Genomic DNA, 23,942 nt, shown 5'->3' on the forward strand with positions numbered 1-23,942 from the left:
TATTTTAAGGGATGACTGCCTCCATGAAACAGGATTTATTTCATACTTTAAGAAATTAGACTATATCAAAGGTGTAATAAAAATATTTTCTATAGGATTTTAAAATATATACACATATAAACTACCTTAATTTTAATGCCCTGTTGATATTGATGTGATCTCTACGGTATCTAAACCTAGGTAAATGAGGTTGCCCAGCAACCTCCATCATGTCTTAAAACAGTGATTACAAGACAGGAGACCTTGTCTACCCTGAAAATTGAAGCGTGCTTGAAAACTGGATCTGAAATCTTTTTTTTATGTTCCTGATTCAGCTCTCATTGGAAGTCAGTGCAAAGAGGCCCATTGACTGTGAGATCTGGATCTGATCCTAGACGCAGATCCAGATAACCTGGTTTCAAATACTGCCAGGCTGGGGAGTGAAAATGGAGCCAAAAGGTATTGATGCTGCTATCCCCGTAAGGCTCACTTCAAGCACTCTTAAGATAGCTTGGTCCAGTCTACAGTGTCCAGCCAAATCTAGCGTGGATCCTGCTTATCTAGAACTGTATCTAAACAGAGTTCCAATTTGTTTTTCATACATGGTTCAAATGCCAGCGTAGACAAGGTGTGAGGACCAGATCCTGCACTCTAATGCAGGCAAAACTCCCACTGGAGTACTTGGCTGTGTAAGGAACATGAGATCAGGCCCTAAGTCACCAATATCATTGGCTTTTGCCCTAAACCTTGCATTATACTTTAAGGTAGGTAGCATGAGAGTTCTCTTGTTTTAAAGAGTTAATATGTGGGATTTGGCCTCCTGCAGAGGAGAGCTTCTCACTGAGCTTTCGGTTTATCTGCTCCATGTGCCTGTTGTTCTTTCTGGCTTGCCGGAGGGACCTCTTGACTTTCTTCACCCGGTCTCGCAGCTGCTTGTTGCGTTTCTCCAAGGTTGCCACCTTCTGCTGCAGTTTCTTCACTTGATCCTCTTCCTCAAATAGGGCTTTCTGGACTGAAGAACACATGAGCTGAGGGAAGAGTAGAAAGGAAACAGGACACATGAGCTCTAAACCAAAGCCCGGAAGCCACTTGCACTATGAAGGCACATGTAAATTCCCCAGACATTCTATTGCTGGAATACCCCACAACTGTATGGTTGCTTTCAGAAGCTCCTCCTCATCTTGCAGTTTTCTCCTAAATTCCTCTACCCCTCAGTCTTCTTTGAATATAAGAACAAACTATTTCAGATCTTAATAACATTAAGAACATAAGAACGGCCGTACCGGGTCAGACCAAAGGTCCATCTAGCCCAGTATCTGTCTACCGAAAGTGGCCAATGCCAGGTGCTCCAGAGGGAGTGAACCTAACAGGCAATGATCAAGTGATCTCTCTCCTGCCATCCATCTCCATCCTCTGGTGAACAGAGGCTAGGGACACCATTTCTTACCCATCCTGGCTAATAGCCATTTATGGACTCAGCCACCATGAATTTATCCAGTTCCCTTTTAAACATTTGTTATAGTCCTAGCCTTCACAACCTCCTCAGGCATGGAGTTCCACAAGTTAACTGTGCGCTGTGTGAAGAACTTCCTTTTATTTGTTTTAAACCTGCTACCTATTAATTTCATTTGGTGACCCCTAGTTCTTGTATTGTGGGAATAAGTAAATAACTTTTTCCTTATCCACTTTCTCCACATCACTCATGATTTTATATACCTCTATCATATCCCCCCTTAGTCTCCTCTTTTCCAAGCTGAAGAAACCTAGCCTCTTTAATCTTTCCTCATATGGGACCCTCTCCAAACCCCTAATCATTTTAGTTGCCCTTTTCTGAACCTTTTCTAGTGCTAGAATATCTTTTTTGAGGTGAGGAGACCACATCTGTACACAGTATTCGAGATGTGGGTGTATCATGGATTTATATAAGGGCAATAATATATTTTCAGTCTTATTCTCTATCCCCTTTTTAATGATTCCTAACATCCGTTTGCTTTTTTGACAGCCTCTGCGCACTGCGTGGACATCTTCAGAGAACTATCCACGATGACGCCAAGATCTTTTTCCTGACTCGTTGTATCTAAATTAGCCCCCATCATATTGTATGTATAGTTGGGGTTATTTTTTCCAATGTGCATTGCTTTACATTTATCCACATTAAATTTCATTTGCCATTTTGTTGCCCAATCACTTAGTTTTGTGAGATCTTATTGAAGTTCTTCACAATCTGCTTTGGTCTTAACTATCTTGAGTAGTTTAGTATCATCTGCAAACGTTGCCACCTCCCTGCTTACCCCTTTCTCCAGATCATTTATGAATAAATTGAATAGGATTGGTCCTAGGACTGACCTTGGGGAACACCACTAGTTACCCCTCTCCACTCTGAGAATTTACCATTAATTCTTACCCTTTGTTCCCTTTCTTTTAACCAGTTCTCAGTCCATGAAAGGACCTTCCCTTTTATCCCATGACAGCTTAATTTACGTTAGAGCCTTTGGTGAGGGACCTTGTCAAAGGCTTTCAGGAAATCTAAGTACACTATGTCCACTGGATCCCCCTTGTCCACATGTTTGTTTGACCCCTTCAAAGAACTCTAATAGATTAGTAAGACATGATTTCCCTTTACAGAAACCATGCTGACTATTGCTCAACAGTTTGTTTTTCTATGTGTCTGACAATTTTATTCTTAACTATTGTTTCGACTAATTTGCCTGGTACCGACATTAGACTTACCGGTCTGTAATTGCTGGGATCACCTCTAGAGCCCTTTCTAAATATTGGCGTTAGTTAGCTAACTTCCAGTCATTGGGTACCAAAGCTGATTTAAAGGACAGGTTACAAACCTTAGTTAATAGTTCCACAACTTCACATTTGAGTTCTTTCAGAACTCTTGGGCTAATGCCACCGGGTCCCGGTGACTTGTTAATGTTGAGTTTATCAATTAATTCCAAAACCTCCTCTAGTCACACTTCAATCTGTGACAGTTCCTCAGATTTGTCACCTACAAAAGCTGGCTCAGGTTTGGGAATCTCCCTAACATCCTCAGCCGTGAAGACTGAAGCAAAGAATCCATTTAGTTTCTCCGCAATGACTTAATCGTCTTTAAGCGCTCCTTTTGTATTTCGATCGTCAAGGGGCCCCACTGGTTGTTTAGCTTCCTGCTTCTGATGTATTTAAAAAACATTTTGTTATTATCTTTGGAGTTTTTGGCTAGCCGTTCTTCAAACTCCTCTTTGGCTTTTCTTATTACACTCTTGCACTTAAGCTGGCAGCGTTTTGTGCTCCTTTCTATTTGCCTCACTAGGATTTGACTTCCACTTTTTAAAGGAAGTCTTTTTATCTCTCACTGCTTCTTTTACATGGTTATTAAGCGACGGTGGCTCTTTTTAGTTATTTTATTGTGTTTCTTAATTTGGGGTATACATTGAAGTTGGGCCTCTATTATGGTGTCTTTAAAAAGGGCCCATGCAACTTGCAGGGATTTCACTTTAGTCACTGTTCCTTTTAACTTTTGTTTAACTAACCCCCTCATTTTTGTATAGTTCCCTCTTTTGAAATTAAATGCCACAGTGTTGGGCTGTTGAGGTGTTCTTCCCCCCACAGGGATGTTGAATGCTATTGTATTATGGTCACTATTTCCAAGCGGTCCTGCTATAGTTACCTCTTGCACCAGCTCCTGCGCTCCACTCAGGATTAAATCTAGAGTTGCCTCTCCCCTTGTGGGTTCCCATACCAGCTGCTCCATGAAGCAGTCATTTAAAGTATCGAGAAATTTTATCTCTGCATTTCGTCCTGAAGTGAAATGTTCCCAGTCAATACGGGGATAATTGAAATCCCGCACTATTATTGGGTTCTTAATTTTGATAGCATCTCTAATTTCCCTTAGCATTTCATCATCACTATTACTGTCCTGGTCAGATGGTCGATAATAGATCCCTAATGTTATATTTTTATTAGAGCATTAAATTTCTATCCATAGCGATTCTATGGAACATGTGGATTCGCTTGGAACATGTGGATTCGCTTAAGATTTTTACTTCATTTGAATCTACATTTTCTTTCACATATATAGTGCCACTCCTCCCCCTGCACGACTTGTTCTGTCCTTCCGATATATTTTGTACCCCGGAATGATTGAGTCCCATTGATTGCTCTCAGTCCACCAGGTTTCTGTGATGCCTATTATATCAATATCCTCCTTTATCACAAGGCACTCTAGTTCACCCATCTTATTATTTAGACTTCATTAGCTATCAACATAACCTTAATGAGCTCTACAAGAGGTTAACCTCAGTCAGTGATATTCAACCTTTTCCCATTTGTGGATCCCTAAAAAATTTTGAATGGAGATGCAGACCCCTTTGGAAATCTTGGACATAGTCTGCAGACCCCCAGAGGGCCACAGACCACAGCTTGAAAACCACTGGTCTAGGTCATCAGTGGCATTTAGGTGAACTTAAGAAGATCTGACTTGTTTCTGCTCTGTGTTTCAGATCTGGGATTTGAATTCAGTCCATTGGGTTCTGCCATTTGCAAAATCTATAATCAGATGCAGGGTTTGATTATTTTTTTTTAACCCTTCCGAAGTTCCAGGTTTTGGTTCAGGCCCGCCTCTTGCTCTTTCTACTAGAGACAGAAGGGGATGGCACAATGATCTAAATCTCACACTTGATGTGCCACCATTGCCTGGAACCACAAGGTCAAATCCTGGCAAGTTTGGACTCTGCTCTTCCAAAGCTTAACCCTCGCCCTTCCCCCAGATTTTATGCAGTTTATTACATATGGGTCTTTTAGATGAGACCTTAAAAAGTAAGATCAGGTAATCTCCATGTGGATATTAAAGTGCCCATCGCCTTATTCTTAAGAGTAGACATTTGCCCTTGGTCAAAAATTTTCTCCTCCCCCAGTCAAACTCCATTGTTGCACAGTGCGCAGTGGATCAGTTGATTGCTGCATTTTAGTGCTCTTGAATGTATAAATTTCCTCTCACTCCTGCAGTCCTTACTCAGGCAAAATTCCCACTGACTTCAGCAGGACAACGACAGGAATGCTGCCATAATTTGCAGAGCACTTTGGAATCCTCCAGGATGAGAGAGTCTGAGCAGAACTGTAAAGCTGAGGAATGGACTGATGAATATTTTTTTAAAGAGCGTATCAAAGATTTAAGTAACCTGTTTGTAATGTATCAAATACTATCACATGGCCACGTCACTCTGTGTCATTCTCTTGTAATGACTGAACAGTGCTGTTGTATCTCTGGTTTATAGAATCACTGGATGGTTTTTCCTCTTATTTCAGCCTTTGTTTTAGGTTTCACCTCCCGCGTATGTGGTTGTCATAACAAGGTTATAAAAATCAATTTTAAAAATAAAAACTATTGCTAACAAGAAATTTGATCCCAGGCATTGTTTCAGGGCAGAGTTTAGAGAAACAATGGATTTAAGTTCCTAATGCATCCATGTTAGTAAATCTGTACATCTTACCAATAAACTCCCAAGTACAGTAGCGACTGGAGGAAGTGAAGTCCCTTCTAGAGCAATTGTTTTTTTCCATTCTCTCTAGGAAAATATTCCTTTTAAATTTTAATAGTGTGACTGGAGTTTTAAGCTGCATTGGTCACGACAGGCCCTCAAATGTTGGGGGGCGGGGGGAGAAAGGAATGCTGTTTCTTTGATTAAATTTTACTTTGTATCTCCAATCATCTTCTGTTTTTTAAATAGGCATCGAGGGCTCCCAGAGCTTTGGATGGGCTTCCTTTGGTGTGGAGTTTAATAAGACTGAAATCAAAATAAATAAGTGAATACTTGCAGAGGTAATGAATAATTTACATGCTGTTATAGCCTATTTTTTCCATCTTGTTTTGTAATGTTTCTCAGCAAACCAGGAGGTGGTGGGTGGACGTGTCATGTTTCATTTGCTTTGGAAATCCACCAGCCATCAAAAACCTCTGCAGGATAACACTGCAGCAGCTTCCATTTGCAGCTGGCTACTTTGCTTCAGTCCGTTTTACAGATGAGACCCAAGACTTTCCTAGAGACGGAACCATTTGTGGTGACCATACTCCCACCAGAGTGGCTTTATAAATGCATGCCAAGGAGAATGATAACCCCAAAGCAAAGGACCAAATGCTGTTCAGAAAAGGAGGATGTTGGTTTTTCCCAATAATACATATTGCAAGCTAAATCCACAAGCTGTTTGAAAACAGCCAGGAATTCTTGGCTTTCATGTTTCCCAGTCCCCTGCAAAGCTTCAACCTGAACATGTACGAATAATCTTAAATCAAGTTTACAGCTTTCCCTTGCAGTTTCTTAAAACAATCCCTATCTATTAGGGATTACAACACGACTTTCACGGGGGGTGAGGGGGCAGATTATCCCATCTCAACCTCCTGTGAGGTTTCTTGCACCTTCTTCTGAAGCATCCAGTGCTGGCCATTGCCGGAGACAGGTACTGGACTAGATCGACCTTGGGTCTGACTCAGTCTGGCAATTCCTAGATAGAAGTATGGCTCTAATGTGAGAAACAACTATGTCAGAATGGTACCTTGTTACCCACGAGATGTACACTGTGTGTATCAGGATCCCTGACTGCTGATGTTAGCGACAAAAATAAACTTTGATTACTATTAATCTATCCGTCTGCGCTAGCTTCTTATAAGGTGTGACGCGTATCTGAGTATCTTCAACTTCTGCTAGGCCGTCAGAGCCAATACACCTATGTGTATAAGCTGGATTTTATTCCTCCTTATGCATCAACAGGATTGTTTACTAAATTCCAGCTAACCCTATGTAAATCTACTGAAGACAGTGTGGTTGCACAAGAGCTAGGGCAGAACTGGTCCTGAGGAACTTTTTTATTGCTGCTGTTGAGGCATGTACTAGACAGAAACCAGCTTGAGATTTGATCCCTGGTGCCATTTGCATAATTATCAGTTAAAAAACAATCATCTCTACTTGTGCACAAAGCACAGTTGATATGGAAATTGCTGAGACACAATGAGCCTGGAAATCACCACTGTGTTGCCAGCTGGTTAGAAAAAACCAATTGTAGCATAGATGGGACTTCCATTAAAAGTGGTTTCCAAACATGTTGAGCTTTCCACTAATACAGACCAGTTTCAGTCAGATTTTGCCCAGTTTTATACTTGTATAAATGTGGAGTGATCCCATGTAGGTCCCGTAGAATTACACTAGTGTAAATGGGATCACTCATTACCACTCACACCTCTGAAAGCCACAGAGAACTGGATTTTGCTTCTGGGCAGGTTCTGTGGACTCATTCATTCTGCATCTTCTGCCAGCAGGCTCCATTTCCTTGTGCGTGGAAAGCTACTTCAGGTATAAAACATGAAACATGTGACCACGTACGTTCTGTGAGCTAAGTTTTTAAGAAGGGCTGAAACCCAGCTAAGTAAAATGCTCTTTCCTGCCCATCAGATTCAGTTAACAGGCCACTCGAAGTCTCCTGCATAACGATCTCGCACAGTAAGAGTCACTAAAGAGAGCCATCCTGCACGCTTCCAGCAGAAGGACAAGTTCTGCAGAGGGCTAGAGGGAAAGAGGCAGGTGTGCCAAAGTGAAGGAATCTGAAGCCTTTTTCAGGCTTCAGCAGCACGCTTCGGTGTCTATATTTGAGTTGGCATAGGCTCCTCCCCTCCTTCCTAAGACTAAGGAGGGCGGTTTCGGGAATGACTGCCAACCAGAAAGCCACTCAGTCTGTCCTGAGGTGCGCTGAGTGGGAGGCCGACCCCCCAGTAGACTGTGAAAGAATTGAATGTGGCTCATGGGAGGATAGTGGAGGAGAGGATAGTGAGGAAATTAGAGAGAAAAGAGCAAAACTGTCTTGGAAGTTGTTATTGAATGGCAGCTTTAGTGTCAGTGCTGGCAATCGAGTGGATAGCTTACCAGTCCCACAGAGCCTCTAAGGTCAAACAGCTAAGATACCACTTCTGAAAGGAATACTTAGTTACAATGCATTCTAATGGAACCGAGCGATGCTGCCAAGCGACCCCAGACTGAGGATGGAGCACTACACATTGCTTAGAACAGCTTACGAATTACCCTTCTGGGCTCTGCTGGTATTGTGTTTTACGTCCTCTAGCCAATAACACTTCAGAACAATCTGTTCTTCTTGAAATGACTTCTGCTAGGAGTCTCTCTCTCTGTTCCATAGTTTCTTTAGCTAGCAAAGTTCAAGGGTGGCCTGAAGTGAAATCTACTGCAGGACCCAGGTAAAGACAGGTACCATGGACATGGGAAATTCCTCGGAGTTGCAGGTTCCTAGCACCTCTCAGGATTTGGCCCAGGGAGTCTATTGTTGTGGAATCAGAGATTCATTTGTCCAAGTATTGGTCTGAAATATTTTGTCTTAAAAATGTATCCTGCCTTTAAGCCTCGCTCCATCCACAGGCTTAACAAAATGTATTCAAGCCAATAAAAACCAGCATTGTATCAAACAACACTTGCTTTTGCTAATGCGATAGCAAGAATGAGCACTTTTATAGCATGTGCACACACTTTACGTTTATTTATAAAATCTGTACTTCATACATAAGCTGATTTCTGAATGGCTGAAGCACTGGACTCTGTTCTCCTATGGCTGAATCACAAAGATGCTTTGTAGTAACGGCATAATGAACAGTGATCGCTCTGCTGTCAAAGGCAATGGTACACAATGGTAGCATTTATACATTATGAACAGTATACAAATGATTAAGTTGGCATAGAAGAGATCAAGTAGGTTAGCCACAAGTTCAAACCCCAGCAGTGCCAACTCACCCTTCATCTATCTGAGGGACATAAATTGAGTTCCAGATAGAACCACACACAATGAACTTACTTACAAGATTTTCAAATGTGGTGGATTCTCCATCACTTGATACCTTTAAATCCAGCCTGGATGTCTTTTAGAAGATATGCTTCCCTTCACCCAGAAGTTTCGGCCTGTGTTATGCACAAGGTCAGATTAGATTATCATAATTAGGGGTCTACTTAAATTGCGATTAAAATCACACATTTTTCGTGGGTTGGTCAGGGCATAAAGAGCAAAATTTCGCAGATGTGTTCATACAGTTGTATATTCCATGCCACCCTTGCTTCTCTGCTGCTGCTGGCAGGGCGCTGCCTTCAGAGCTGGGTGCCCAGCCAGCAGCCGTCACTCTCTGGCCACCCAGCTCTGAAGGCAGCACAGAGGTAAGGGTGATAATACCGCACCCACCTTACAATAGACTTGCAACCTCCTTTTGGGTTGGGACCCTCATCTTGATATTGGTATTGTGTTTTACGTCCTCTAGCCAATAACACTTCAGAACAATCTGTTCTTCTTGAAATGACTTCTGCTAGGAGTCTCTCTCTCTGTGTATTTTTGTATACTTTAGCCTATAGTATAGGGTAAAAGTACACAAAGGACCAGATTTAACAGGGGAGCTCAGATTTCACAGTTCGTAATGTGTTTTTCACGGCTGCGAACTTAGTAGACCCCTAATCATAATGGTCCTTGCTGGCCTTAAAACCTATGAAACAAGGTTTCCTCTGCTCTCCGTGGATAATAAAGCTACTCCGGTACTCCTTCTAAGAGTTGGGGGAGGGTTGCCGTGGTGTCCTGGGCCAAAAAGTCCCATCCCTACTCACGTTGTTCGTTGGCATGATGTCAACAGATGTTTATGTTGTGATGATGTTCTGTTGTTACTATGGGGTTCATTTTTTTTAAAAAGGAATTAGGGCCTCCCCCGCAATAATTCCTAGCTTTAAAAAGTAGGCCCCCTCCGTGATGAGATGATTACTTCCCTGATATCCTCACTGCTCAAAGGGAGCACATGTAAATAACTGCTCTGGCTGAGATTTCAGCCTCTCCCTTAAGCAGCGTGCACAGTCCAGAATTTTTTTCTTCCCAAAAACAGAGTTCCAAAACCAAGATCGCACCAACGAAAACAAGTTACCAGCAGCATCTGGAGTGCCTGATGGAACAAATGACATTTGTGCTCTCTGGGAATGCGGTGCAAATGCTACAGATAGGTAGCTGCAGGGGTTGGCTGCTCCCTTTGCACATACTCGTGCTTTATTTGTGTCAGGGCTGAGCACTGGCACCTCTGGATTTGCTGCATCAGTTATGAAAGTAAAAAAATTGCTTCAGCACCAGCACTTAATTGCTTGAGCCCAGGCACCTCTTTCATTACAAATTAAGCACTGCACATGCTGTATCTTCCCCTACAGCAGGTCTTGTTGCATCCCAGCCTTTATCTCCAGTTGCCTTCCATGCTATAAATCACAGAGACCAGGAGAAGCTGGTCAGATTCATTGCATGTTGCTTAGGTGCTTCGGGAAACCTTAGCCAGCCCCAGATGCTTACCTCTGGCTCCTTATTTGTTTAACCACAGAAAGAACTGATTCACTCTTTCTAGAAAGACGTGGGAGCCAAACCTCGCTCTGTATTTTTTAATTCTAACAGGATATATTTACTGAGCCCCAGCAAGGAGAAGGGCTCTCTCTATGCTGCAGTGTAAATAAGACATGATGCAGATCACCCACAAAATGCTACCCCTGCCTTAGCTGAAGAAGGCTGGATGGGGGACTCCTTTGAGCCCATCAGAGGAATTGTTTACACAGCCCGATTTCAGATTTGAAGTGCTGTCTCCAGCCAAGGGTGGGCCTGAGCATGCTGCCTCCTCAGCATACTCAGCCCCTGTCAGCAGGAGTTAGTGAGAGGAAACCATGACAGCATGCTTATCACTGATGCAGGGAGTGAAGGAGGGTTTTGGCAGGTGGGAGGGTTATGGAAACTCATGTAAAGTACCAATGGAGAGGCTGGGTGGGGACTGAGTGTGTTTGTGTGCATGGGGGCAGAGTCTGATGGTTATCTTTGCTATATGGATGCCTGTCACTGACTCCTAGGTGCTGATGTATGTATTTGTCAGGGAAGAGTTAAAGCCCTTTCCTGTGGTGACCCTCCAAATGCAAGAAGCCCACATCAGCTTTGATAGTGTGATGGTTGATGGTCTTCCTATGACTGCTGTCTTCGCTTCCAGCCATCAGCAGATTACTGAAGAGCAATGTGAAGCATTCACTTTCCTCAAAGCATGAGTCATGAAGAACTAGCCCAGAAGCAAGGATAGCCTTTTCAACTGTTCACCAGCAGACCAGCTTTCATTTTTCTTAAAAACGGGGTGGTGGTGTCTCTCACTATTTCAGTCGCAAAAACCAAAAACAAACAAACAACCCCCAACCTTTCATTCCTGTCCTAGAAGCTGAAAATGCTGGGGCACAGAGGCTGAACCTAAATTTAAGTTCCATGTGTGATAAAGTTTTAAAATTCTCTTAAAGTTGATAGTTGGGGCTAACTCCATCCCCCCCCCCCCATAGATACAACAAGCTGCCTGAGTGATAACTTAAGGAGCCTGATGCAGGCAGCATTGACCAAAGTGCTGTTTTCCCAGGCACTTGTTGCGCTTGCTAGTATGCGTTGCTAACATTCCTATTGCAGGCTGCGAAAAGACCAAGGATTCCTGCTGCCTGCACTCTCTCTGGAAAATGCGATCCCTGGTTACAAATTGTGACAAAATTTACTTCCCAGTTGCCAACGTGCCAGCTGCTTTACCAGAATGCACTGACTTGGCAGGCAGGACTGTTTTGTTTTGGCGAAGAGGGGTTGTTGGATTCTGGGGGACAGGGGGTGTTTGAAAGGGCATAAATGCCACAACTTGCTCTTATATTTTTAACCATGTTCTTAAACTCAGAGATGGACTTCTTGAAAAACTTATCTACAACAAAGAGCCCATTAATCTGAAAGCACAACCTTCATTTCTGCTGAGGTGTTTGGATTCTGGGTGGGTACTTGTTTGTAGTGAATATCGGAGACATCTAATGTTAAAATCCTCATCTCTGTCTTCAAGTTCCCAGCCTTTCTGGGTTCTTATGAATAAAAGGTGATTTGCTTTGGGCAGTACAGCTGGGTTTGAGTGGCCTTAGTGCTGATGAAAGGAGCTAGCCTGACAACCCGAGAGCCCCCTCTGTCCATCATAGGTACAACACCGGTGAGGGGTCCCCAACACTGTCTTCTCACTATGCTTTGAACCTGAGCTGCAAGGAGCACGTCTACGGAAGAGACAACACTACAGATTCCAGGTCCTGTTCAGCCCATGGTCCCTCTGCTGAGACTGGGGCAGGGGAGCACTATTGTCTCCATGTATATCAGTTTTCCCTATTATTTGTATCGCAGTTGAACTCAGTCAGGTATTGGGGGCCCCACTGGGCAAGGCGCTGTACCGATATGAAACCAAAAGACAGTCCCTTCCCCAAAGAGATTACAATCTAAATTAATGGGAAAGACACAGAGTGAGAGGAAAGAAGTATTTTCATCTTACAGAGGTGATGTGGAGGGCCAGATTTTTAAAGGTATTTAGGCATCTATTTCTCATTAATTTCAATAAGAGTTAGATGTCTTTAAAATTCAGGCCCAGAGAGATTAAGCTGATTTTCCAGGGCTCAGCTGGGACTTAGGTGCCCAGTTGCTATCTGTTGCCCACCAATGACGCCCAAGGTCCAACAGGACTGCAGTGGCAGACCTGGGAACTGAACCTAGATCTCTGGAGTCTCCGTTTGGGCTGGTGGTTAAAGCACTCATCTTCCTTTTGCGTGTATTAACTTTTATAACATGGTCACATTACACTGAGCACCCCGTGAGAGCTGACGCAAGGAATACCCATTGCCTTTTAGATTTAAAATAGCCTTCCGGTTGTTTGGCAGCTTCCCCAGTGCTGTAGCTTGAGAACCATTCATGTTAAGGATTGTAATGTAGGGGGTTGGGCGGGAAACTAGCATGAACATTCCCATAGGTTTAGCCCTGAGGGTAGGTGAGGTCTTGCATACCTGTTTGTTGAGACCTGTATTCCTAGTGTTGTCTTGACTGGTAATTTCCAGTAAAATAACACTTTCTGTGACGCTTTTATTAACCTCCGAGTTCAGGTAATTATGATAACTTATCACCCTGCCAGCACTTTGTTTTCAAGCTGCGGTACAAAGATATAAGTGCCATTTAGAGCCCAACTCCCATCTCTCTCATCTCCATCCTGAGTCTAGGCCTTTTGAAGGCCCACCTTGGAGCTACATTTCCAGGTTCTCTTCCAGTGTGGCTGACCACAGCATGGACTGGGTAATACAGCCTTTTGCATGGATTCCCATCAGGGATGATGAATGTACCAGGTACTTCCCTGTCCTGCCCCATCCCCAGGGCAATAAAGGAAGGTATAGCATAGGGCATGGGATGCATGTGTTAGGTTGATTGCTTCTGAACTACTCTTAAAGAGGCATTGTCAAGATAAAAATCACATTTTGAGTAAGGATAAAACCTTTCCCTCTGTTACTAAAAGCACCTTTGATGATAACTGAAAGAATTTTTATAATCTAGTTTATATTATATGCTGTTTCTTGATTTTTGCATTTCACTCAGTTTGGATACTGAAATTAGACTGTTAATGTTTTCTCCTTTTTAATAGTCATTTTCATTTCAGATTTATGCCCTAGTACAATTCTAATTCAGATTTAAGACTCTATATAATATATACTCTATAAAACATATAATAAAACCTTTCCATCCATTTTATTTTTAATTCACATAAACTTTTCAAACTCTGTTATTTTTTCCTCACACTCATTTATTATTATTACAAAACCCAACAAGGCCCTGTTGTGCCTAAAACTACTTGTCAGTGTCCTTTGGCCTATGTATATTTTCTGAGCCCTGGTCTACACTACATGGTTAGGTTAACATAAGCTGCCTTGCATTGACCTAGCTGCAGAAATGGCTCCACTTAAATTTGGCTCCCACTAAAGTGAGTGCCTCTTTAGAAAACACCACCTCCCTGAGCGGCGTAGATTCAGGGTCGATGTAATTAGGTCGATGCAGTGTCAATGTAGACACTGCGTTGCTTATGTAGACTGTTACTGGCTTTCAGGAATCATCCCACAATGTCCCACACTGGCAATACAATAGATACAAGTCAAGTGCTCCTGGTAAGGATGCACACCACTGACACAAGGAGCCAAGTTTGCACACACACAAGCAATATAATAACTGCAGTGGCAATATGCCAACGTAAGTTAGGTCGACATAATTTTGTAGTGTAGACATGGCCTGAGATTGAAAGGTGCTGTGTGAACTTGACACCGCTGAAGTTTTGTTTTACAGTACTTCGCTCATCTCACTAGGATTAGTTTAACGATTTCCCTCTCCCCCTGAATTAACAACATTTCAAGGAACGAATAAAAACAGAATGACCTAGAAATGGAAGTGTGTTGTGTTCATCATCACTGACTGAAACAAAAGTCAGGTCAACAGAACTAAGTTTTGTCAGCTTAGCTCTGGTGGTGGGGGTATGAAAAAAATCACTCCTCATAGCTGATATAGCCAGTAAAGCCATATGCCGGCAACCCGCTATCCCCATGTAGCTGTAGCTACATTAACAGAAGAGTTTTTCTGTTGGCAGAACTAACGTCATTTGGGGAGATGATGTTACTGTAACAGCAGAACTCCTTCTGTTGACATAGGCTGTGTCCATACTAGGGGGCTTTGCTGGCATAGCTATACTGGTATCGCTGTATTAGCAAAGCCTCTGTAGCATAGACAAGGCATGAAAGTGCTGGCTTAGGAAGCGCTGGTGTGAAAAGCCAGGCATCTTGCAACTAAAAGTCAAGAAACTAGTATCCATCTCTGTTGAACGCACAATGGTCGTGGTAGACTGTAATGGGGCGGCTGCCCCTCACTGGTATGCAAGGGGTTAAAGCAACCTTGGGGAGGCTGTGCGGGAGGCAGCCAATAAAGAAAAAGCTTATTGTGCCAGCCAATTAGGGGAAGGTTTACTGGAGGAGCCAATCAGGGCCAGGCTTGCCCATATAAGAAGGGGCTGCTCAGCAGAGCAGAGGGCAGTCACTTCTTGGAGTTCAAGGGAGGAGGACTGGCTGCTTAGAGGGCTAGAAGACCATGGACAGAGCGGTGCTGGGCAGGGTCAGCAGAGTATGAGAAAGCTCCAGGCTGACAGCTGCCAAACCGAGGCCTGGATACAAGGGTAGAGGAGGTGCTGGGGCTGTGGGGAAGTGGCCCAGGGAAGGAAACATCAGAGTTGGAGGAGGGGCAGTACATGGCTGCTGGCTGTATGGTCCCTGGGTCGGGGCCTGGAGTAGCGGGTGGTCCTGGATAACCCCCTGACCTTTGCCACCACTTGCCACTGAGAGGTGTGGCCAGTGTATGAACTACCCTTTGCCACTGAGATGAGTGGCCAGAACCAGGACTGCAGTTTGCCACTGAGGCATGTGGTAGGACTAAGAATTGTTGGTCCCCCGGAGGAGGGGGGAAGAACCCTCTGGAACATGGCTGGAGGGCTGTGTCCAAAAGAGAACGATGTGGTCTGGGGAGTGACGTGGGTCTTGGAGGTGGAGACAGAAGTGATGATGGGTGAGATGCCACCTGAGGAGGGCGCACTGGCAACCCCGAGCAAATTCCCAAGATGATCAGCAGGAGGTGCTGCGGTGGTGAGTTGAACGACCCGTTACACAGACCTTTAAAAGACTATCTTACTGCAAGTCTTGTGTTACAACAGCTCCTAGAAGCTACATATTCTCTCAATCTATTTAATAGGGATGTTAAACTATCTACTTTGGGGTAACTAGACAGCAGTGGGGATGGGGACATATGAAATTATTTGAAGTCACCATCATTAAATGCACTGAAGACTGAGGGCCAAATTCAACTCTTGGGTAAACAAACACATCTCCATCAGTATCAATGAAATATCCATCTCCATCAGTATAGTATCACTGGAATTGCACCAGATTATGCCAGGGCTAAACTTGGCTCAGAAGATTTTTTTTTTTTTTTGAGGATGAGTTTTTCATTCTTATTTACTTTTGTATTACTCTAGTGCTGAGAAGTCTCAGCCAGGGCAGGGTTCTGTTGCACTAGGTTCTGTACAATTAGTAAAAAAGCATGCCCCACAGAGTTTGATGCCTTAGATTAAGAGGAGATGTAACAGGTGGACGAAGCAAGCAAACAAGCTCTGAACGTGAGGGAGGATGGGATGATAAACATTCACATATTTTTGCATAGACAAACTGTGCACAATTTGTAGGTACTGAGTTGTTTTCATTATTAATGAAGACAATTAAGCTGATTAATAAATTGTCTCAGTTTGTCACCTGCCGAGCTATTACTGGCAGCATTGTTCTGGAGGCATGATAAAAAAATCTTATGCCTATGCGGTGCCTTTGGTCCCAACGTGCCCTATGAACTATCAAACCCAGTAGTTGCTTTATTCACCACAGAAATGCAGCCAGCTCTGAGGTGAGACATGGCAGCACTTTACAACAATTTGAGAGTGGCAAGTGAAGAAATGCTGTCCAACCTAAAGCATTATAAATGCCACCTGGGTCACCTATTAGGAACCTTAGTTTTTCTTGTATGGACCAAATAGGAAAGATGTATTTCAACCCCACATACATACTCTAAGGCAGACAAATTAAAAGGCTACGTGACGGGAAAATATCTGGCCTACAAAGTGACTAAATAAAGAGATGTTGGTCTGTCTGTGCACACCGAATTCTTAATGCTTCAGTCACCTACTGTATGATGTGTATAGCCTGCAGCTGGAGTGGGCAGGTCACAGAAGAACAACATGAATGATCAAGGGCATGGAAAAACATTCCTATGAAGAGAGAGTGGAAAGACTGGGACTATTTACCTTAGAAAGCAGATGACTAACTGGGGACCTAATAAAAGCATATAAAATAATGCATGGCATAGCGAAGGTAGTGTGGGGGCTTCTGTTCTCCATCTGTCACACACAAGAACAAGGGACTGTTAAATGAAATTAAAAAGGTGGGAAATGTCATGCAGAAAATTACCCCCACCCCTGCCTCTGGTACAGAATACTATCAGAGACAGCGTATTGGGCAAGATGGACCTCGGATCTGAGTTAGTCAGGCAATTCCTATATCCGTAAGAATCCCCTACAACACTAGGCTCAGACCAAGTGCTAGATTTGTGACTTTGTACTTCCAAATGGAAAAAGCACAGCCAAGAAAGTCTCTCGCCTTGTACAAGAAAAAGCGAAGTCTCCCCCCTCTGCTGAGTAAAGGTAAATGGATGATTCCTGCTTTGAAATACCAAGAGTGCCCTCCTCCCACCTTGGCCCCTTTCTGTCTCCCTTGGGATTTATTACTTGTGGACAGCAAAATGACAAAGCGGGGAATTTTCTGTCACCTGTAAGCTAAAACCAGGGAAGGAAGAAGCCCAGCTAATTCCTGCAGGTTCTTTTGGCCAGAAGGTGGCCGGTGGAGTGTCACACCGTAAATCGTTGCCTGTGTCTCCAAAGAAAGTATAACTGTGTAATCTACTGTAAATGGAATCTGGTAGTTTCTTTCCACCAAACATGCTTGCGAAGCAGCACTGCAAACTATTTTTAATAAACTGCTCTGCTAAATTGCACTCCTCCATTCCCCAAGACAGGCAATCCATCTTCACAGAGCCTTAGCCCTCAGAGATGGACCAGACCCACTAGGTCATCTGCTGTAGTCCATCTTCCTGCTAGTTCAGGACTCGCTCCCCTCCCAGAGTGTTCTCCAGGGTTTTCTCCTGTCTAGTTGTAAGTGACTCAAGCAATGGGGCTTTCACCACTTCCCTAGGGAGAACGAGTCATGTCTCAGTGTTAGGAAGTTTCCCCTAATACTTAGCCTACTTTATCTTCTACTTAACTCCCTAGTTGAAGTCTCCTTGTCCTCCATAAACGACTCCTCTCCTACCTCATATTTTACCGCTTTCAAATACAGAGCATGGATAGCATGATGTCCCCCACCTGAGGGAGGAATTCTCTGACTTGGAGATGGAGAGTGCATCAAGGAGCCTTTCCTCTAACCCTTTGTTTCCCTGGGCACAAGTCAGCTGCAATCCCACTAGGGAGTGCAAGGACTGCATGCCTAGAGCTCCCTGTGGTTCTAGATTCCCAGAGAGGCATGAGCAAGGCTAGGATCCCACCTCCCTTCCATGCCTCCTCAGCTGCACAAGGATGGCAGCGTACGCTTTACCCCAGGGACGTGTCTCCTTACAGCCCCGGGAGGAATTCTTGCTAAATCAAACGTAAGGAATTAGCACTCTCCTAGCTCACAGAGGTTTAATTAATGCTAAATGTTTTGAGATCCTTGGTTGGACAGTGCTATAGAGTTGCTAAATCTCCTTCAAAAAGAAAGGTCCAGTGTAAGAGGACAGCGCTGCAGTCAGTTTCAAGACTTCCTTAACCCTGGTGTAACATCAATATGCATATTGCAAATAAGTCTTGGGGGCTGGTTTGTTGCATGATGATAAAGTTGTTAACAGCAATAGCTGTTCTGGAAGCTTCCTGCTTATTGACCGAGAGACTTACTTAGACAAGGGACCCAAGTCAGGCAGGGCATCAGTTTAAAGTTAAAACACAGTTAATAAATATCATAATTCCTTCTAAATGCTCCATGGCCCGACCTCTTGACTTCACACCCCACATAAGCCTCTGTAGCTCAGGTGCCTTTAAAAAAATATTTCCTTAGCCGAGTTCTTAGCTCAGAATACTGTACATGTGTTGCTGCTGTTTATGTTCAGAGCTTGAAAGTCAAATGCATATATGCTCAGAGCATGCTGCTGCTTGTTGGCTGTGATTAGGAAGTGCAGCGTTCTTGTATCGCTTCTGAGAATCAGGTGTGAAGTTGCATTTACTGCTTTCATTTTGCTCTATTCATGAAATCAGCGAGGATACACATAAGTAGGAAGGCTGGTCTAGTGCACAGGGTATGGGTCTGGAACGCGAGAGACGTAGGTTCAATTTTTGGCTTAGTCACAGACTCTGTGTGCGACCCTGGTCAAGTCACTTAAATTATCCTGTGACCCAGAGTCTCATCTGTAAAATGGGGATAGAACTTCCCTACCTCACAGAAGTGTTGTGAGCATAAAACCCAGTAACAATGGTCAGGCGACAGATGCTATGATGATTAAAGTCCTGTAAGTACCTAGTTCTAAAGAGCATTCAGGTCTGGCCATAGCTGTAATACTGCGCCTTGCCAGTTGGGAGGGAATAGAAGGAAGAGCCCCAAAACACAAAGGGGCTGGAGGGACCGATGTACAAGGAAAAGATTAAACTTTTAGTGCTTGTCTAAATGGAGTGGGACATGACGACAACCTACAGATAAACAAAGGGCAGAAATATGCAGGTTGTCCTGAGTATTGTATTAGAGACGTACATCAGTGCAAAGCGCTACCATTCTGGCATTTTACACTTTGCACTGGTGTAAAGGAATATGCGGATGGAGGGCAATAGTCAGTTGGGCCCCACGAGGGAGAGGACTATTTAGTATGAGGCCTGGGGTATAACTGGGAGTTGAGTAATAATTGATTTAGGTTTAATAGTAGAAAGGATCTTCCTCACTAAGATCTATTAAACTAGCTGCTGCAAAGAGGGGGTGGAAACAGCAACATCTGAGTAATATAGACTGGACAATCATCCGCTACTTTAGGGAGCAATCTGGCAATGGATGCACAGGATGGTCCAATAGGCCTTTTCAATATAAAGGTCTAGTAATGTATGAAACCTCCAGAGAAGGTGGAAGCCCTATTAAAATGAGACTGGACAATATAAATGTGGCTCAGTGAAATACGGGGATTATCTTGCAGAGAGGAGAAGGCTGGTTCCGTGGAAGCATTCTGCATAGCACCTTACGTCATCACAGTTTGCACAGAGGTTTCTGAATGGCTTTGCTTTCCTTCACACAGAGGAGTAAGGAAAAGCATAGAGGCCATTGTATTTTGGCTACTAGGAGGCTCAGTGAACTACCAGCAACCAGGAGACCTCAGCAACAGCCTCTCTACTTTTGGTGTTACATTATCAGGCACTGACAGCTCGATTAGTCACATGGTGCCAAAACTAAAGATGTTAGTAATGTGTTAGATGTGATACACGAGCCAACAGAGAGGAAGTCTGAAAGCTTCAGTAAAGTAGCAATATTATGTGCATAGACGGTGGCAAGGTACCTTCTCCGTCTCCCTAGCCTCCACTGCTTTTAGCCCTAGTGAAACAGACTTAGGTAATATGGTCCCCCTTGGGGCACAGGGAAAGTCTGTTCCTTCTCTCCATCAGTCCTTTTTAGCTTATTTTTCTCCCTTGTGGGAGGGAATGCAGCCTCTCCTCCTGGTGAGGCTCACTGTCTTGCTGCTCCTAGCCTCCTGGCAGCAGGACTTCTTCTCTCCCCCTTTCCTCTTCTCTTCTCCCCCTCCCCGGGGAGCATTTAAAAAGGTCTCAGGCAGCCCTTAGTTGGAATCAGCTGATCCTAATTAACCTCAGGTAGCTCCCTCTCAGCTGATTCTAATTGATACTTTGGTAACCCCTTCTCAGCTGAACCTGACTGACCTGTAGTTACTCCCCAGTTGATAGGGAGGAGGGCCTTTTAACTCTCTGAGACTGATTTCTAACACCCTTTCCCCCCCGCCCCCCCCGCAGCTGTCTGTCCTGAGTTTATCACAAGACATGGAAATTTAAAGGACTGCAGTTAGTAAAATACCTCTGGCACATGCCATCGTTCTGAAGCAAAGGGGTTAAACTCTGAATGAAACTGGAGATCTGGAAAACAGGCGCAGAGTGCTAATTATCAGAGGCGTTCATGGAACAGATATCCTTTTCATGGCGCACTGTGGAAGTGATGGGGCTGAGTACAATGCATCCTCGTGAGTGGGCTATAAATCTTGAAAGATAAATTGGATGATCCTATGTGTGATAATGGTAGAACATACCACACTTGGATAGGGGAGAATTCTGAAATTGCTTGGGCTTCAGGGCTCAGGAATGGTGTATTTTTTTTTCTCTGTTCTGCCTCTGAATGCACTTAGGATTGTTGAAGTGGAGCAGAAGGACATGGGCCTGATTTATGGTGCCAGGCTGAAGGCTCACTATGGAGGCTGGTCTTGGGTCAATCTGTGTTCCTAGGTTCCACAATGTTTCTGGTTAAGGAGGAGACAGTGTCCAATGCATACAAGGAATGGCTTCCAACATGCCAGATACAAAGTGATCTTGTGTATTTACCACTTGCAGACTTAGATTTACTGTAGTCTTATTCCCTAGGGGACAGATTCTGCCTCCCTTATACACACTCAGCAATATCTTACTGAGCAAGTAATCCAGCAGATTACCATATTCTGCATGGAGTGAGGAACAACTCCATGTGGGAAGCATAGCAGAAACTGGCCCTAAGTATTAATGCTACTAGTGATCTGCTCCTGTTCCAAGTGAGGTAAATGGGAGTTAATCTATTGATTTCACCAGGAACGTTGGTCCCAAAATGCATAAATTAGATATGGCCCCAGTCTAGAGCCTTGACTCCTTGACCTCTAGCAAGTCCTGTGGATTATTTGAAATCCATACTCAAATTTTACTGCTCAAGACACTCTATTGAAACAGCTTAGACGTATTTCATATAGCTAAGTAAACCTCAGCAAATGCAGCCTTTTGCTGGAAAATTGTAAGTACTCCACAAGAGAATGCATTTACATGATTGCAATAATGATACATTTGATACTGATTAACAGATAATAACTCGAAAGAGCAAGATTCAGCCTTCATCTCCCAAGCCAGAATATGTCTTTGGTTATTTTTCTATCCTGATTTCAGGGGATGAGTTTGAGACTTAAGCTTGAGGAGCTTTGCTAGGTTGCTTTATATGGGAGAACAGTGGGCTATATCTGACTTCATGTTCACTGAGCAGAAGTGTACCCTTGGATGAATTTATCTGGGAAACCATGTAAATTATAGGACACATAATATCCTACAACTGGTCTTTAATATTATTATGGTAATTCTTGACCATTTAATTCTAGGTTAATAATTGTCACGGCAAGATAATTACATGGCAAATGCCACATCATTACAAGATAAATGCATGGTTATTGATGTCTTCTGAACTACAGTGCACAGGTCACATGGCAATTGCTTTTGGGCTCTTTTAAGTATGATTACATAGTAATCTGTAGGAACTTGTAACTCCTGCTGTTATGATACATTTACTAGTGAAACCTACTGTTGCTAGTGACCAGGTAATTAGTGAGAAGTTTGAGGATATTTGTCCCATGTCACTTGGTGTTCTATTTTTGTCTTTTTTTAAATTGGATCATCAATGTTTTTTTCCTTCCAGTACAGATTCCTATATACAGGCTTATTTTGTTCTTCCTTGTATTACATGGAGGGATAGCTCAGTGGTTTGAGCATTGGCTTGGTAAACCCAAGGTTATGAGCTCAATCCTTAAGGGGGCTATTTAGGGAACTGGTGTAAAATTCTGTCTGGGGATTGGTTCTGCTTTGAGCAGGGGGTTGGACTAGATGGCTTCCTGAGGTCCTTTCTAACCCTGATATTCTATGTTTTGTACTATGGAGTTATCTGCACCTTACAAAGGTTATACAGTGGAGTCATTGCAAGAGCATGATTGCAGAATTTGGATCTTCATTGTTTCCCCATGTGGACGCAAGTGTTGGCATGACTTTTATCATGAGCCTCGTGATCTTCAGTGCTTCTATTACGGCCCCAGCTGCTGGGATCATCATCATTGCATGAGAATCTCCACTCTCATTTAAAAAGAGAGCAATTTTCTAGCCCTCATCATTGCAGTGCTTGGAAACATGAAGTGCACCCAAAAGACCCCAAGATAATTTTTTTCTTTTAAACTTCATGATTTTGGAGGACTAGACTTGTGCTTTTGAACTTATGGGACTGGTGTACGTTTTGTTTTTTATAATCTCCCTTATCTTCAGTTGATAGCTTTGTGAAAGAAGATGTGTTATAAGGAGGGATTTGGATGGAGGAGGGAAAGCTATTTAGCACAAAAGGTGAAGAGGGTAGTTCCAGGCAAAGAAGGCAGCAGGACAGGTACATGGATGAAAAACTGAATGACAAAGTGAAATATGTATCTGCTAACAGAAATATTTTGTTCTATTTACATCTGAATTTGGCTCTTTCATGAAACTTGTCATATTTTCCTTAGGAGAGGCTCTACGGAAAAACAATAATTTTCATGCTATGCTGCTGGGCTGAGATTCTGAAGTGAATGTTTTTCCAACAATACTTTGTTCCCTGTCTTGCGCCATATAATTTACTTTTGCCAGTTCAATAAATTACTTACTTTATGTCCTGGTGTCTGTAGAATTACATACATTAGAGATGGTGAGAGTGGTACATAAAACATTTTCACAATTAAACAATTTCCCCCCCCAAATTTTGAAATTTAAAAATTCAATAATTTTTGGCCATTTAGCTAATCAAAAACTTAAAACTCTTCTGACTCAAAAGGGTGTAAGTATCCATAGTGTTATGATTGTCTTTGCCAGATGGAGAAACTGAGGCAGAAAGAGTAAAGGATATGAAAAAGGCTCCCAAGAGGGTGTCATGTCTGTCTGCTTTTAGAACTTGGGCACTCCTTGTTCCCAGTCCTGTTTTCAGCCCACTCCTTTTTCTTGTTTTAGAGGGACTCCTGCATCCACACACAGCTCTCTTGACTAAGAGGCCTTAGAGTCCCTGCCCCCCTTTATATAATATGATCTCTCTCACACATATATATGTACAACTACAAAACGGGGAATGACTAGCTAGGTAGTAGTACTGCCAAAAATGACTTGAGAGTTATAGTGGATCACAAATTGAATGAGTCAACAATATGGTGCATTTGCAAAAAAAGGCTAATATATAATGTTGCTTTAGTAACTGTTACTACTGAAAATATATATATTGGGCTTTTTTGCATCTGCATCACATTGTTGACTCATATTCCATTTGCAATCCACTGTAACCCAAAGCTTTTACACACACACACACTTCCTCCTCCTCCTCGCTGTCTTAGAAATTGTCCCCCTCCACAATAGTATCAATTACTAAAGCAACCTAAAATATTTGGAAAATAGGCTGCTGGGCCTATTACAAAGT

At 43.2% G+C, this 23,942-nt stretch overlaps 1 protein-coding gene across 1 annotated transcript in view; it reads right to left on the minus strand.

The window, feature by feature from the left end:
• Positions 1-467: 467 nt before the first annotated feature.
• The window catches only part of CCDC3 (coiled-coil domain containing 3), a 70,220-nt gene continuing 46,745 nt past the window's right edge, over positions 468-23,942 (minus strand). Inside the window, exon 3 of the mRNA XM_050937015.1 lies at positions 468-1,007. Coding sequence (XP_050792972.1) covers positions 732-1,007 — 276 coding nt within the window. The 3' untranslated portion in view covers positions 468-731. The remainder of the gene's footprint in view (positions 1,008-23,942) is intronic.

Source organism: Gopherus flavomarginatus, chromosome 1 (assembly GCF_025201925.1).
Source record: "Gopherus flavomarginatus isolate rGopFla2 chromosome 1, rGopFla2.mat.asm, whole genome shotgun sequence".
NCBI classification, from domain to species: domain Eukaryota; kingdom Metazoa; phylum Chordata; order Testudines; family Testudinidae; genus Gopherus; species Gopherus flavomarginatus.